Genomic DNA, 14,305 nt, shown 5'->3' with positions numbered 1-14,305 from the left:
GCTGCCTCAGACACAAAGGCCCAGAGCCACAGAGCTGTTCAGGTTGGGCAATTTTGCTGCAAGGAGTGAGCAAGCCAACAGCGCCTGGGTAACTGCTGTGCTGTGGGGTTTCCCTGCTGGAGGGAAGGAACGCCATCCAGAAGGACCTTGACAGGCTCAAGAGGTGGACCTCTGCAAACCTCATGAGGTTCAACAAGGCCAAGCACAAGGTCCTGCATCTGGGCCAGGGCAATCCCAGGCACAAATACAGGCTGGGTGAAGAATGGATTGAGAGCAGCCCTGAGGAGAAGGACCTGGAGGTGCTGGTGGATGAGAAGCTCAACATGAGCCAGCAATGTACACTCACAGCCCAGAAAACCAACCATATCCTAGGCTACATCAAATGCAGGTCTAGGGAAGTGATACTCCCTGCTACTCTGCTCTCATGAGACCTCGCCTAGAGTACTGTGTTCAGCGCTGGGACCCCCAGCATAAGAAGGACACGGCAGTATTAGAATGAGTCCAGAGGAGGGCCACAAAGATGATCAAAGGGCTGGAACACCTCTCCTACAAAGACAGGCTGAGGGCGTTGGGGTTGTTCAGCCTGGAGAAGACCTTATAACAACCTTCTAATACCTAAAGGGGGCTACAGGAAAGCTGGAGAGGGATTCTGTCGGAGTGGAGCGGCAGGACAAGGAATAATGGCTTTAAACTAGAAGAGGGTAGGTTTAGATTAGATATAAGGAAGAAAGTCTTTACTCAGAGGCTGTTGAAGCAGTGGAACAGGTTGCCTAGGGAAGTTGTGGATGGATGCCCCATCCCTGTAAGTGCTCAAGGCCACGTCGGATGGGGCAACCTGGTCTAGTGGGAAGTGTCACTGCCCATGACAGGGGGGGGTTAGAATTAGATGATCTTTAAGGTCTCTTCCAACCAAAACCATTCCGTGATTCTATGATCTTATTACTCTTAGGAGAATTTCAAGTCCAGCTGTCAAACCCTGCTGGTACAGTCCCACTGCCTTCAGCAGGACAGCACATGTCTAATTAAAGGCAGGATCGACTGTGTAGCAGGAAAATAATTGCAACGTTCCTGGTGATTCATGAGCAAGACCAGGGCCTGGTTTCCCATGCTTTCAATGCAGGGCTGGGGTCACAGGAACACCACCAGAACACAGAGGACTCAGCCACTGCAGGCAGGAGGTGTCATCAGTGAAATACAGCAGCTTGAGCAGCTCCTCAAAATTTTTGCAGCAAAACCAGGCCACATATTTGAGCCTTATGCTTCATTCACATTGTCCTGCTTAACATGGGCTTTACATCTAAAGCATTACCTGTGGAGGCAGCAAGAGACTGTTGGGCGCTCCATGGCCAAGGTGGCAGCATGCTGGAGCACGTGTCAGATCTAGCACTAGAAGTGTTAACAGAACTGGGGTTCCTCCTCTTATGTCTGTGATAAAAGAGAAATGGTCTTTGATGACCATACCAGTGGGATTGCCTTTGGGAAGCCCGCTGTATAGGAGAGATTCATGGAGAACTGGGAGCAAAAAGAACACAAAGCAAAGCACTTCAGAATTGCTCGGCTTTAAGGTTGAACTCAGTCCTTCAAAATCACTGTGCTCAAAGCCAACTCCTGACAGGTGAGGCCAAAGAACCAGAAAGACTTCTATCCCATAGCTGACCAATGCTGGCAGGACGTCAGTCCCAGGACTGTGCAGCTCTCCCAGCAGAGCAGGAGTCAGCCCACTTGGAAGACCCAAGCACCCCCAGGCAGCACTAAATTTCATCACCAGAGCAGCACATTCCAGAGAGACCTTTCCCTACCCTGAGAGAAACGATCCAAGCAATATATATTGCCAGAACAGCTTGAAACAAGGAAAAGAATCATTCCCATCTGAAACATAGTGAGGTTTATGGACTTAACAGAGCAGAGGTCAAAAACATGATCATCACCACTGAGAGATCCAAACACCTGCAGCTTGGAGCTTCAGTGGCGAGGCCGCACCCCACCCTTACAAGAAAGCCCAGATGCCAAGGGGAAGGCATCACAGTGCCACCACTCAGGTATACCCTGACACCAGGACATTCCTCAGAGATCCCTGTGGCATTGGCAGGTTACTCTGTCGGACCCACCTGAGCGAGCAAGACTACAGGCAGTGGATACGCATCCATCTGCCATCCCAAACAAGGGATCCTCCCCAATAGCCAGCTCCAATTATAGGGCTGTTCCATTCTCTACTCTTTCACTAAACTAGCTTTAGCCTCTTCGGACCACAAGCAGATAATCACCAACACCCAAAAGGCAGCAACTCAGCAGAGTCCCAAGGAGAAGCAGCCGATCCTCTGCAACAGCCAAACACCAGCCACACGAGCCTTTGGCCAGGCTCGCATTTGCAGCCAGCCCCCCACGGAGAGGTCACCGTTCCCTAGGGCTTCAGCAAGGGCAGCAACGGGCTGTCCTCCCCACCAGCCCCCATACACGAGATGGGGCCGTTCCCCACCCTCCCACCCGAGGCAGAACACAACACGGAGACACTGGTGTGCAGCACGGGAGAGCCATGCACAGGGCCCTGGCTCCTCCTGGCTCACAGGGCAGGACAGCAGGCAGCGGCTCCTTGTGCCCCCGCACATACCAGAGCTGGAGAGACCTACGCACAGGCAGGCTGCTCCCCGGCTGCAGCCACGCAGCCCTCCGTAATGCAGACCGGCCGGATTTCCGACTATTTAACCCCGCGTATCAGGCCCTGAGGAATGCATTTCAAATATATAAAAGTACTTAAGCATCGGGGACACATTCCAGCTAAGACAAAGCAAGCTGTCTCTGAGCCAAAGGCGCACCAGCTGCTTCATCCCAGGCATTTAATCGGGGACTGAAGAATGCAGCCCCCTCAGGGGTAGAATGCAGCAACTGTTCGACTGCAAACACCGAGAATGCCCAAGCATTTAATGCAGAAGCAAAGTGAAATCTCTGGTCCAAACGAAATGACAAACTAATTCAGGGCTGCAGAAAGGAAATCCCCAAGCCAGAATTAGATCACCACAATTAACACTTTGCTCTTGCAGAGCTGTGGGGGTTTTCACTGGCTGCAGCAATTCATGGTCTTAGAGTGCATCTCAAAGGAAGAAGCAACACCATACAAACCCATAAGCAGAGGGGCCCTGCTGAAACCAGAGCACAAGCAGCCTCTACCCTGAGTCCTGTACAGGAGGCCTGGAAGAGTGCCACCAACACACCCTGGTTCCCCAGCGACATCTCCCACCGAAATCCTGCAGAAACATTCATCTGGAAAGATCTACCGAGATCACTTCGTGGGACAGGACTCTGGCGACAGATGAAGCAGCAAAACATAACACGCCCCAAGTACTATCCAAAGACCTGTCCCTTATCAATTCTACCTTTTATCTGTTCCCACCCACTCCTTTCACAGAATGCCAGCCTCCCAGGAGTGGCCTTTTTCAGTCTCCATCACTCCAGGCTTACAAAGGGACCCAACGTACCCACCTAGTTCTCTTCTAAACCATCTTCTGACCAAAGAAAGGTCAGGTAGCAATTATAACAAAAAAAGAAAAAAAATACTTATCCGTAATGCCACAAATGTTAGCAAAAGAGAACAATGTCAAGAGTTGGACAATTACCTGTTCCGATTATTTCAAGTGGGAATGTATTTTCTTGAGGCAGAAATCATATCACCCTGTACATTGACACAACAGACATCTCCAGCACTGGTAGTGACTTTGAGATGCACGATAAACAACGACAGTCCAAAAAAAAAGCCAGAACAAACAAACAAAACCATGAATAATACTAATTTATAATGGAATACTAACTCTAATACTGAAACCGAGAAACTGAGACAAAGCAGACAACATCAAGTTTATGAATTGGTACAGAGCAGGGTATTCAGAGTATAGCAAATTCTAACCTTGGTGTTCATGAAGTGCATTTGGTGGACTGAAAATGTTTTTAAGAAGAGTTAAATCCCCCTGTGTGGAAGGAGACAGCAGGAGATTCTCAGACACAGAAGACAAAAACAATTCCTCTGAACAGGAAGCGCACAAATAGGAAGGTGCCAAGGTAGCTCTCTGGGGATCAGCTCAGACACACCGCATTAAATACCTCGAGCTAGGAATGGACGAAGGCGGAGCCCGAAGCCACAACGGACCTTGCAATGCAAGAGCTCTGCAGGCCACCACATCCCTCTGCTACAGCACACACCACGTCTCACGATCCACCACAATCTTTCATCACTGTGCCCTGCCTCATTCAAGTTGCTGTCAGGCAGACAGTGAAGCAATGTTATGAAATCAAGTGCCCAAAGACTGGAGAAAAGCAAATGCCACTCCTATCTTCTAGAAGGACAAGGAGGACAACCGAAAGAACTACAGGCTGGTCAGCCTCACCTCGATCCCTGGGAAGGCGATGGAGCAGCTCATCCTGGAAACTATTTCTATGCACATGAGAGAAAAGAAAATCAACAGGAGCAGTCAGCACGGACTCACCAAGGGGAAGTCACACCTGACCAAACAGATAAGCTTCTACAGTGAAACAACCAGCCGGACGGATGGCAGGGAGAGCATCGTGCCCAAAACTCCCTCATGGAGATGCTGCTGATGTACGGGCTGGATGAGCAGACAGCAAGGTGGGTAGAAAACTGGTTGAACTGAACAGCCGGGCTCAGAAGGTGGTCAGTGGTGCAAAGTCTAGTTGGAGGCCTGTAAGGCATGGCAGTGCCCCAAGGGTTAATACTGAGTCCAGTCCTATTTAACATCTTCATTAATGATCTGGACAATGGGACAGAGTGCACCCTCAGTAAGCTGGCATGAAACTGGGGGCAGTGGTGGACACACCACAGGACTGTGCAGCCACCCAGAAGGACCCTGACAGGCTGGAGAGGTGGACTGACAAGAGTCTCAAAAGGTCCTGTGCCTGGGGAGGAAGAGCCCCAGGGCATGTTGAGGGCCACCAGCCTGGAAAGCAGCTTGGCAGAAAAGACCCTGGAGCCAGCAGTGTACCCTTGTCACTAAGAGACTAAGGGTATCCTTGCCTGCATTGCGCAAAGCATTGCCAGCAGGTCAAGGAAGGTGATCCTGCCCCTCTGCACAGCACTGCTGAGGTCACATCTGGAGGGCTGGCTCCAGTTCGCGGCTTCCCAGTACAAGAGAGAAATGGGCATACCGGACAGAGTCCAGCAAAGGCCTACAAACGTGAGGAAAACATTCACAGGCTCCTGTGAGGAGAGCCTGAGAGAGCTGAGACTGTGAGCCTGGAGAAGAGGAGGCTCAGAGGAATCTTACCAATGTCTAGAAACACCTGAAGGGAGGGTGCAAAGAAGATGGAGCCATGCTCTCGTCAGCTGTGCCTGGTGGCCTGCACAAGAGACAATGGGCACAAACTGGACCACGAGAGATTCCCCTGATTGTCAAGAAACATTTTGTTGTGCGGGTCACAGAGCACTGGCACAGGCTGCCCAGACAGGCTCACCCCGTGGAGATCTTCAAAACCCACCCGGACATGGTCCTGGGCAACCTGCTCTAGGTGGCCCTGATTAATTGGGGAATGGACCAGATGACCTCCAGAGGTCCCTTCCAACCTCACCCATTCTGTGATTCCATGAAACTCGGGAATTTCATGGACCTAAAGAGATTCACCTAGTCCTGCCTTTAGCCCTAAGCATCAGTGAGACACCCCCCAAATTATTCCTGGCAGATTCTCAGAAAATAGTCAGGTTAATGATCAAACGATTTGCAGGGCCACTGTGATGCTGAATTTATTCTTTAGAGGCCTGGAACAGGAGCAAGGGAAGGTGAACCTATGCTAGGAGTTGTCACTGAGGAATAAGAAAAATCTCAAAGGTGCAAATGCAGCCGATGTACCCAAAGGTATGGAAGACATTACTGACATTATACAGAGACATATCTAGAAGTCTACACAATACCAAGATGAGCTGAACCCAAAGGAGAGCCTGAGTAGGTATTTCCATTGATGACCTCACTTCATTGTATAAAGCCGATGAAAGGGAAGATTTGGTAAGAAGAAGCCCTGTTTAGGCCACAGCACCAAAATCTTCATGAACCCTTTGCTTTACTGAACCTCACCTCTCAGTACGCCTTTTTACCTCGCTGTTACACTCCTTTGAACTGAGCTCCTTTGGAGATCCACACAGGGCAACACACCTATACACTGTACAAAAAGAAAGCCGACCACACACCTTGCAGCTCACTGAGAAATGACAATGGTCAATTCTTATTTGTAGGCCATAGAACACAGAATTACTTCCTTCTTCCTTTTTCCTGTTCTCTTGTTTGCATCTCCAAGAGTTGTATTGGCTCTTTTTTCCATAACTGAGCTTATTCTCAGCTATTAATGCTCCAGCACAAGTCCTTACCCTAGAACCTTACCTGGTGACTAGTCACCATCCAGGATTTGCAAGACAGAAGGTTACTGTACAGAGAGGGAAGGATAAGGGTGAAAAGGCCTGCAGTATTTCAACTTCTGGGCAGCAGCACATCCAGAATATCTGGCTTTTGGAAAATAAAACCACATCCATTTGTACACATTAACTCATATGGCTCCTGAAAGGCATTGAGAAGCATGCCAACTCTGTGCACAGGTCTCATAACAATCAAGTGAAACCAGTTTCTTGGCTAGTTTTGTTAAGCAAATGCAGCTTGCCGTTTTGACAAAGCCTGTGATGCAGAGCATTCACATGCAGGAAAAGAGAAGGTGCCCGGTGCGCATTCAGCCCTCGCTGGGCACCCAAGCATGCTGAGTCTCGTTATGGCAGGGTGAAACACTGAGGAGGCCAGTCACTGGTGATTCATGGCTCCCCGACTTTCTCAGGGAAGGGCTATTAGCATGCAGAGATTAAAAGGAACAGCTTCACTCCTCCGTGGAAGTAAATAAAAGCCGAGATCCTCCTCGCAAGCCCCAGATGCCAGGAAATTAAAAGCTGCTCTTAATTAGGCTTGCAACGCCCCACCTTGTCTTGGGAAAGTGACAAATACCACTCTCGGGTTTCACCCTGCTCAGAGCAGCAGGATCCCAGGCCTGGGACAAAGGACACCGATGCTGCTGCCCCGGGCTAACTGCAGCCAAACAGGAGGAACCGCTGAAACCCGGAGTGCTTCTACCAGCTTGGAAGTTGCCCTGCCATGATGCAAATAGCAACAAGCCAGAACAGGAAGGAATCTGCAGCAGACCTACAAGGCCTCCCTTCTCTCCTTGGAGTTCTAGCCAGGCATCCCTCTCCTCTATTTTTCAGTGCAAGATGAAAACACCTCGCTGGACAGCTGGAGGGAAGTCTTCTGCACTGGACCCACTTTATCACGGGAATTTGGGTAAAGAAAAAGCAAAGGAACAGAACTGCACCCCCTCAGCTATACATTCCTAAGGGCTTGCCTCTTCAGCACCATCACTAAAAACTTGGTATCAAATCTAGCTCTATTATTTCCTCCTTTTTCCCCCACTCTTCGGATGAGCCTTGCCTGCCCCACCCGAACTCACTTCGCTCCCTGCCAGGTATCCTTCCAGCAAAAGGTCTGCAGCGCCCTGCGGCCGACACTGCCTGGATGTCTCCTCCCTGCCCCACATCAACTTGCTCACTATTTTCAGTTCCTACTCAGCTCCACCTCCTCCTCCTCCCACACACTCCAGGTCCTACAATCTCTGCTCCACCCAGGTTTCTTCCGACATCTCCCTTTTGCCTTCCCGTACTCCAACCCGAGCACTCCTCAGAAAACACACCAAGAGTCTGGACGCCTCCCGACTATGATCTGCTCCATCCACCGCCTCCACGTTCCTCCGCTGAACGCCAGACTCCCTTCATTCCTTTCTGGTGAGACCTGCACCTCTGAGCTGCTCTCACAAACAGTGGGCTGTGCGAGTCAGGTGCCTCTTGTAGCTCTAATCTAGCGATCTAGCAAGCTGCACTCTTGAAAACCACGTCCCTAGCTGAAGGACTTCATCCTGCTGCTGTGAGGTGCTACACACGGTCCTGCAGGAATCACTTTATACAAGCGAGGCAGGGAACAGGTCAGCACAGCGCAAGGCACGTTGTCCTCTAGAATTCAGGCACCCCAGTGAAGAGCGCAGAGAACTTATCAAATAAAATTCACCACTTTCCATTAAACCATGCTGTATCACCCTGGCAGCAAATCCCTGCAACAAGGCAGCAGATGTTCCCAACATAGATTTAATCTATCACTTCAAATAACCAGAGTTCAGTCACCATAATGAAAAATCCGTACTCAAAACAAGAAAGATTCCACATGGGACAAATGAAAAAGGAGCAAGAGCAGACAGATGACTATTCAGCACTGCAGAAAGGAGAGAAACAAGCAGTCACTTCTACAACTTGGAAGAAAGAGTTCAGGAAAGTGTGGTGTCATTAAGAAATGCCAGGAGGCAGACAGATCATCTAATCAGATCAAAAGCGAAACAGTAGCAGGAAAGGGACCTGGGAAGTTCTGGAACACACGAAAATGATGCCACAGAATGAACAAGACATTGCCAGTGTTTCTGGACTCCAGATTAAATGGAATAAATAAGAGTATGTCAGACAGAGACGGCCTGGTAAGGGGATAAGGTAAGTAAGAAAACCCACAGAGGAGGGGTCAGATAAATTCAAACATTTTAAAAGGAAGTTATTTGTTAACTGTAAAACAGAAGGACCTTTTCAAAAGTCAGCCTCCCCTCCATTCTTTTGCTTAGACCACCTCCACACAGATGCCTTCTCCCAAAATCCTTCCTGAGCCCTTAAAAACAAGCTTGTTCTGGTCAAGCTTGCTTTAGAGCCCGTGTGCTCTCTCTCATTCACATTCTTCCAACTCATCTCCATTTGCTGCTCTCCTCTCCCTCCCGTACACACACCTCAGTATTCCTCTAAAACCGTTCCCCCAAGGAACAGACACGTGCAGCTCTACTCTGTGAAACCAGCACGTTTTCCTTTCCCTGTATCTTCCTCCATGGTACGCACAAATCCTCCTCCCCGCATCTCTCTCACACAAAAGGCACATCTTTCCGTGAAGTGTCTCACCTGGAAGGGACCCTCCCCACCCCAACCAAAGACCCCTCTGATTGCTGTCCCTGAGGGAAACGTGTGCCCAGAGCACGCACTGCTGTCCTCTCTTCCCCTGGTGAAAGGGCAATTTACTTTCAATTTTCATCCACCTCACCTAACACGCAGATTCTCACCCCTCTATTAGATCCATGTCCATGACCACACAGTCCGCAGCAGTAATACCCCTTAATAACACCCTTCCCGCATGTGATTTGTGTGTAGGGAACGACACCTGGAACTAAAAAGCGCAGCTCCGAACTGCAGAAAACACGCAGACATACTGGGTCATGCCTCAGGCGGGTCTGACCTTGCAGCCTTGTTCTACCAAAGACCATCAACTTCGTCTGGACTACCCGACCATCCGCGTCACCAGCTGGAGGAAATGTGGTAGGGGTGGCTGCAAAGGGAAAAACTTTAGGACCTATTTCTGCTCGCTCTTCCTGACATGTCTCCAGGACACAGCATATCTCGGCAGCATCCACCAGCTCCTTTGCTTTATTCAAGAGTGGCCAGCACTTAGAGGTACTATGCTCATTGCCCCAGCTGTGTGTATTTGACCCTCACCCTGCTTGTGAGGGAGAGGGCATTTAGATTTTGCTAGAGATGGCTGGTGGCTCTCACTGCTGGAGAAAGCCCATAGCTGCTGCAGACAGTATTCGATACAGAAGAGCGTGACTACATGAAGTCCAAAACAGTACTTTTAGGTCTCTCCCAGGATATGCAGCATAAGCCACTTCTCAGTCAAACACGAGGGCTTTGTATTTATTCATTTTTGGTTGTCTTCTCCTTCAGGAGCCCATGTAAACTTTGAGCATCTGTTATGTCATCTGACAAGTAATTCCACACTTCAGGTTAACTACAGCGTGCATGAAAAATTGTTTCTGAACTGAGCCCTTTTTGGTTTCAGTTAATGCCCTCGGTCCTTGGGCTGCAAGAACCAGTGGTCAGTTGCTCCCTGTTCAATCCCTGCAGGCCATTTGTGGTACTCCAGACATCTACCATCTGACGGAGGAGTGGCACTATCTTTTTCAGACTGAGGAGACCTCGCGAACTTTTCTTTGCCTTGTGTGAAAGCTGTTGCATACCCCCTATCAAGCCCTCTGTTCCCCATTCTCTGTATCCCTTCTGACTTTACCACACCTCTTTTGAGATTGGAGGACCAGAAGCACCATTCGTGATCATATAAGATTATTTTTCTCTTCTCTATTGCTTTTTCTAATAATCCCTCACCAGAAAACTCTAGAAACTGGGGACAACTCCATCACCAGAAAGGGAACCCATGATCACAACAAGGACTCTGATGGTCCAAAGCAGAACAGTACAAGTAGTTGGAGTGACAGCAGGAAGGAGATGGTGGTTAGGACAGACACACAGCACCTGCTTCCACAGACAGCATTATACCTATCTGATCACTGACCAAATAAAGTAGCAGTATAAAATTTGCATTTGTTGTCCAAAAGACGCTTTTCAAAAGCTAACATAAAAGAAAACACAGTATCTTCAGCTTATGTAGAGGTCTAACCAGTTTCTACATAAACACAAAGTAAGACTCTGAGTATTCAGAGGGATAAGGAGGAGTTGCGCAGTGCGAGGATCGGCAAGTTCATTGCCGATGTGATGCAATTAGCCTCCTCTGCAAAAGAGACTGATACTCATTCATAAGTCCTAACCTGCCTGTAACACAAATTTTCCAGTAGTTTGAGAAAGGTCCCCACCTAAATTGTACAATGATCCCCAGACACATGATGGAAGAAAGCTGACAGAAGGATCATACTAGTGTCACTATAACTGAAAAGCAGAGGTTGTTTTTTTTTTTTTCCAGATTCTTTTTTCCCTAAAATTTACGTCAATAAGAAAAGCATAAGTAGTTTAACAAGAAACTTTAAAACAAAGAATAATTACCTTTTTTCTTAATGTTTTAATAAAAAAGTAGCTTAGACCATATTTACTCTGATGAGCACTTATCCAAACGTGCTACAGTGAAATACTTTTTCCAGCACAAAACTTTTTTTTAACTGAAAAGTTCGTTAAGTATCACTAACTAACGGTGGGAAGCAGTCACAGCAGCAAGCCTGCTGGAGTTCCAGAAGCATTTGAACAACACTTCAGACATGGTTTGATTTATGGGTGCTCCTGTATGAAGCCAGGAATTGGACTCAATGATCCTTGTGGGTCCCTTCCAACTTAGGATACTCCATAATTTTTACAGTTTTTGTAGTTTTGTCAGGGAATACATGGGAAAACTTCCTCTATAACACCCTATAGCTCAGTAATGTTTAAAGGTGCTCTCCTTCCTGAGAGGCAAGCACACGCACAGGTTCAAATTCCAGTTCTTGTTTGCAGTATTCTGTGCTTCAGAGTAACCAGCAGAACAGGAACGCCATCGTTTCTGCTTTGGTTGAATGGTACTGTAAGGAAAAAATAAAGGCTCTGTCTTGTGAAAGCAAACCCTTTAGGAGTCAGAGGTGTCTGGGTCAAGCCTGCAGCTGTCTGCAGAGCAGATCTCCCACCCTCTACTACAGAAGAATCACACTGGCATGGTGTGCGTACAAAGCATTTATCACCAGCATTATCTGCACAGAGTGCACTGAGGCTAAACAGAACAGTAAAAGAAGGTACAAGCGCAGGCTTAAGTCCCGGACAATAAGAATAAAACGCTTCTTCGATACCTGTTCCGGCTTACAGGCTAAAACTGAGCTTTTACATTCACACCGTGCCTCTCCTAGCAGCCAGCACGGCTCACGGGACCCCCGGCGGGCCGCCCCTCCGCAGGGCAGCCTCGCTCCCTTCCCCGCGGGGCTCCCGCTGCGAGCGGCGGCGCTGCGCCCACCTTCCCCCGGGAGCACGGCGGAGGGGCCGGGAGGGGGGGGGGGAGGCCGCGGTGCCTGCGGGGCGAGCGGGGCGCGGGACGCGGCGCGGCCCCTGAGGAGGCCGCTCCCGGGAACGGAGCAGGGCAGGGCCGGGCCGGGCCGGGCCGGGCAGGCCGCGGGGTCCCCTCGCCGGGCCGGGGCAGCGCCCGCCCGCCCGTAGGGCCGGGGCCGGCCCAGGGGAGAAGCCCCCGGACCACCCCCCCCCCGGCATCGCGGCGGGACGGGAGCGGCCGAGCCGCCACCAGGCTCCGCCCGGCAACCGGTGGGGAGGCAGGGGGGCGACGCGCGGGCCGGGGCCGGGGCCGGGCCGGGGGCAGCGCCCGGAGCTCGGGGGGCCGGGGCCGGGGCCCGCGGCTGCGCGCTCGGCCGGGCCGCGGCCTCACCTTGGGCAGCTCGCGGAGCTGGTTGGCGTCCAGCAGCAGCTCCTCCAGCGAGCGGCTGTAGCGGTAGATCTCCTCGGGCACGGCCTGCAGCGAGCAGTGCCGCCGGTCCAGCGCCTCCACGTGCCGGTTGCAGCGCCAGAGCGGCGGCATGCAGCGCAGCATCGCGCCGGGCCGCGCCGGGGCTCGGCCGCGATCGGCTTCGGCGCGTCAGGGGCGGGCCCGGCCGGGAGCGGCCGCGCCGGGAAGGGGCCGCCCGAGGGAGGGCCCGGATGTGCGGCGGGGCGGGCGCCGCGCTAGGGCCGGGCCGCAGGCCCCGGAACCCCCCCCGGTGCCGCCTCCGCCTCCGCGCCGCCCCCCGGCTCGGGCCTGGCCGCCGCGCTCGGGCCCCGCCGCTCCCGCCCGGGCCCGCTCCAAGCCCGGGGCCGCGCCGCCCCCCGCGAGCGGCCCTGGGAAACCGAGTCCGCGGCCGCCGCCGCCGCTCCCGCCCTGCCCCGCGCCGCCCGCCCCGGCCCGGCCCCGGCCCCGCCCGCCCCTGCACCGCCCCCGGGCCGGGCCGCCCAGCGCAGGAGGGGCCGGGGCGGGGAGCGGCGGCTCCGCGGGGCCGGTACCGAGCGGGGCCCGCTGCTCCGGCCTCAGCGCCGGGCGGTCGCAGGAGCCGGCTCCGAAAGCAGCGGCAGCGGCGTTGAGGCTAACGGCGATCCGCAGCCCGTGGTGCCGCACCTCGCCCCTGAGAGCAGAACGGGACCGGGACTCCTGGCGGTCAGCCTCCGGCCTGGGCTGCTCCGTAGGCACACCCCGGGAGCCGAAGGGAAACAACCCGCGTTACACAGGGGGGCTCCGGGGTAGCCGGGACCACTCGCTAGAACTGGGTGCACTTCTGGGCTGCTCCTGGGCATCGAGTTCATAACGTGTGAAATGATTTGGAAAGCGTGGTGGAGAAGAAGAAGAAAAAAAACACGGCTTATGCCCTTATGTAAAGCAGTACGGTGCACCAACGTCTAACGCTCCTTGCCCTTGACAAGTTACAGTTACATACAACAGCAATCAGAAATACGATTTTTGTTTTTTATGAAGAGAGCTCAAACAATGCCTCCACATAGAAATACGTGAGGCAAGGGAGCACAACAGAAGTCTGTAAAGCCCAAGTACTCCGAAAGAAACAACAGCAACGATCACCTCCTCCCACCCCCAGAAAGAAGCATAATCAGCCGAGTAGGTACTGGCAGACACCTGAAATGCATAGGTTCTGGTCACTTACAGCTCAAGGAAAAAAAGCTTGACGTTGTGTCTCTATTCAGACTAAACCCATCAGAATAAATGATTTTTTTTAAAGAAAGGGATTATATTTATCTACCCTACTGAAACTCTAATAAATAGCAATACATCATATGATTTATCCTCTCCCTAATGAGGGGAAAAACAAACAAACAAAAAAAAAAAATATTTAAGCTTAATGAAAATGTTAATACAACAGCAGGCATGAAACTAATTCTTAATGCTATGTTTCCAACTTTGACAAGTTCAAAAGCTTTGTACATCTTCCCTACGCTAACTTCATTTTGATACTACTCTCAAGGACCCTGTTTTAAGGGGTCATAACATCAAGGCACAACAAAAACACTGCAAGGGCTTTGAGCAACAGAAGCCATTTAACAGCAGCTCCCATAAGGGCATAGTGCTTGTCAGCCCATAGCTACAGAAGTTCCAAAGGCACGTAGCATTGCTCATCTCAAACCATCGAGAGATGGAAAGGAAGCTGCACATAGCTGACAAATCTGAGGATTTGACATGCTTTTCTCTGGAAACCTATCTTCCCTAATTAGCGAACAATGAAACTACATTTTCTGTTTTAAGCTTTTCTTGCTCTATCCAGGTGTTAGACGCATAGGACTAAGCCAGCTCTGCCTGTGCTGCAGTTCCTCCATGCGCTGAACTGCTGTTAAGGTTTTATCAATCCACCACAGGAAGGACCCGATGCTGAATCAGGGCTAACATGCAAGACTTGCAAGACAAACTGA

General features: G+C 51.2%; 1 protein-coding gene across 17 annotated transcripts in view; it reads right to left on the bottom strand.

Moving 5' to 3' along the window:
- The window catches only part of SCRIB (scribble planar cell polarity protein), a 116,625-nt gene extending 104,127 nt beyond the window's left edge, over nucleotides 1-12,498 (bottom strand). For all 17 annotated transcript variants that reach the window (XM_032180973.1, XM_032180981.1, XM_032180985.1 and 14 more), the window contains exon 1: nucleotides 12,288-12,498. In XM_032180973.1, coding sequence (XP_032036864.1) covers nucleotides 12,288-12,449 — 162 coding nt within the window. In that variant the 5' untranslated portion in view covers nucleotides 12,450-12,498. The remainder of the gene's footprint in view (nucleotides 1-12,287) is intronic.
- Nucleotides 12,499-14,305: the final 1,807 nt, after the last annotated feature.

This window comes from Aythya fuligula, chromosome 2 (assembly GCF_009819795.1).
Source record: "Aythya fuligula isolate bAytFul2 chromosome 2, bAytFul2.pri, whole genome shotgun sequence".
Classification (NCBI taxonomy): Eukaryota; Metazoa; Chordata; class Aves; order Anseriformes; family Anatidae; genus Aythya; species Aythya fuligula.
This window is presented reverse-complemented; position numbering and strand designations above follow the sequence as displayed.